The following is a 1,354-nucleotide window of genomic DNA, read 5'->3' on the forward strand; positions in this document are numbered from 1 at the left end:
TCCCGTCGAACTATCGTACGGTCGTGTCGTACGATAGTTTTCCCGCATCGAAACGACAGCCTCGGACCGACGCAGCGAATGTAAACAAATTCAAACAAACAGAGCGGCAGGAACTTCAGCTTTTGTTGCTCTCGAATTGCAATCTTTCGCTAAAATGGCCTTTGCCACGGAGAAGGTCGATACCAATGTAGTTGAGGAAAGTCTGGAGGGCTTGAGAGACGACGTAGCGCTCGAGTTGGAGGATCTTGCCCGAGAAATGGGAGAGAAAACGCAGTCGTTAGTCAAAGAGCCCAGTTTTCGCGACGACAAAGACTTGGATAATATGCTGAAGAGAAAACTACTTCTCGAGAGTGAAATTGAAGCTACGATGGAGACGGACTTGGCATTCCTTCCTGATGACAAGAAAATGTTGATCAGACTGGCGAGAGAAGAGGCGGAGTTAACGGCCCTGGATAATGAAAGGGCCCTGAATTTCTATCGACAAAAGGTACACAATAGGTATTATGTTGGAATAATGTACGTTTGTTAGTAGATAATGTCTATCCTATTCTCATTGTTCTAGAAAATTTCCATTGACTGATTGCCCTCTATATTTTTTTCCTGGGGGTAAAGTTATCTGTGCAGAATGGAACTACTGAAAAATAACTTGCCTTGTAAAAGAACAATCATACAAATTAATATTATATAGTATACCCACAGTGGTTAGAGGCTTGCTTCAGCACTGCTCAACAAGCCTTAACCATGTGTTTTATTAGGAAGATGTAGGCCTCTGTGGTAGTTTATTGTCAAAGCAGGAACCAGGCGCAGGATCTTGCCCAAATATATGGAGGTTTGTTACCCTTTGAGAAGGCCAGGGTATGGCATGAGGCATTCCTCCTTTAGACGGTCACTGATAAATGCATCTATGTCAAGATTTTGTGCAAAATTTAAAATTGAATTATTAAGCAAAAAATGTACTGTATTCATAATAATCCTAAATATATCACCAAGTGAATTCATAAAGAATCTCTCAAGTATTAAGAAATATATTAATATCCATGATGTCAATATAAGGCAGTTGTGCCTAAAACTGAAAAAATATATTGGTAATGCATTTTAGTATTAATGCTCTGATTATATATTAAATTGTATTTAGGTGTATGATACAATTGACCTTTCTCCTTGTATTCATGACAGCCATATATGAATTGGCAAAGACCAGTCTATAGAGAAAAAATCTGTCTCATATTTTTATTACAGGAATAGTTTTCAGTAATTTGAATTCATTTGTTAGGCATTAGATGATCGTTAAATGATTGATTAACTAATTTTAGATGAATTAGAGTGGCCAGTAAAGGGAAGTACCAATGGTTCA

At 38.1% G+C, this 1,354-nt stretch overlaps 1 protein-coding gene across 1 annotated transcript in view; it reads left to right on the forward strand.

Moving 5' to 3' along the window:
• Positions 1-52: 52 nt before the first annotated feature.
• LOC119587152 (centromere protein K-like) overlaps positions 53-1,354 on the forward strand; it is a 3,726-nt gene continuing 2,424 nt past the window's right edge. The window contains exon 1 of the mRNA XM_037935907.1: positions 53-487. Coding sequence (XP_037791835.1) covers positions 155-487 — 333 coding nt within the window. The 5' untranslated portion in view covers positions 53-154. The remainder of the gene's footprint in view (positions 488-1,354) is intronic.

Source organism: Penaeus monodon, chromosome 22, assembly GCF_015228065.2.
Source record: "Penaeus monodon isolate SGIC_2016 chromosome 22, NSTDA_Pmon_1, whole genome shotgun sequence".
NCBI classification, from domain to species: Eukaryota; Metazoa; Arthropoda; class Malacostraca; order Decapoda; family Penaeidae; genus Penaeus; species Penaeus monodon.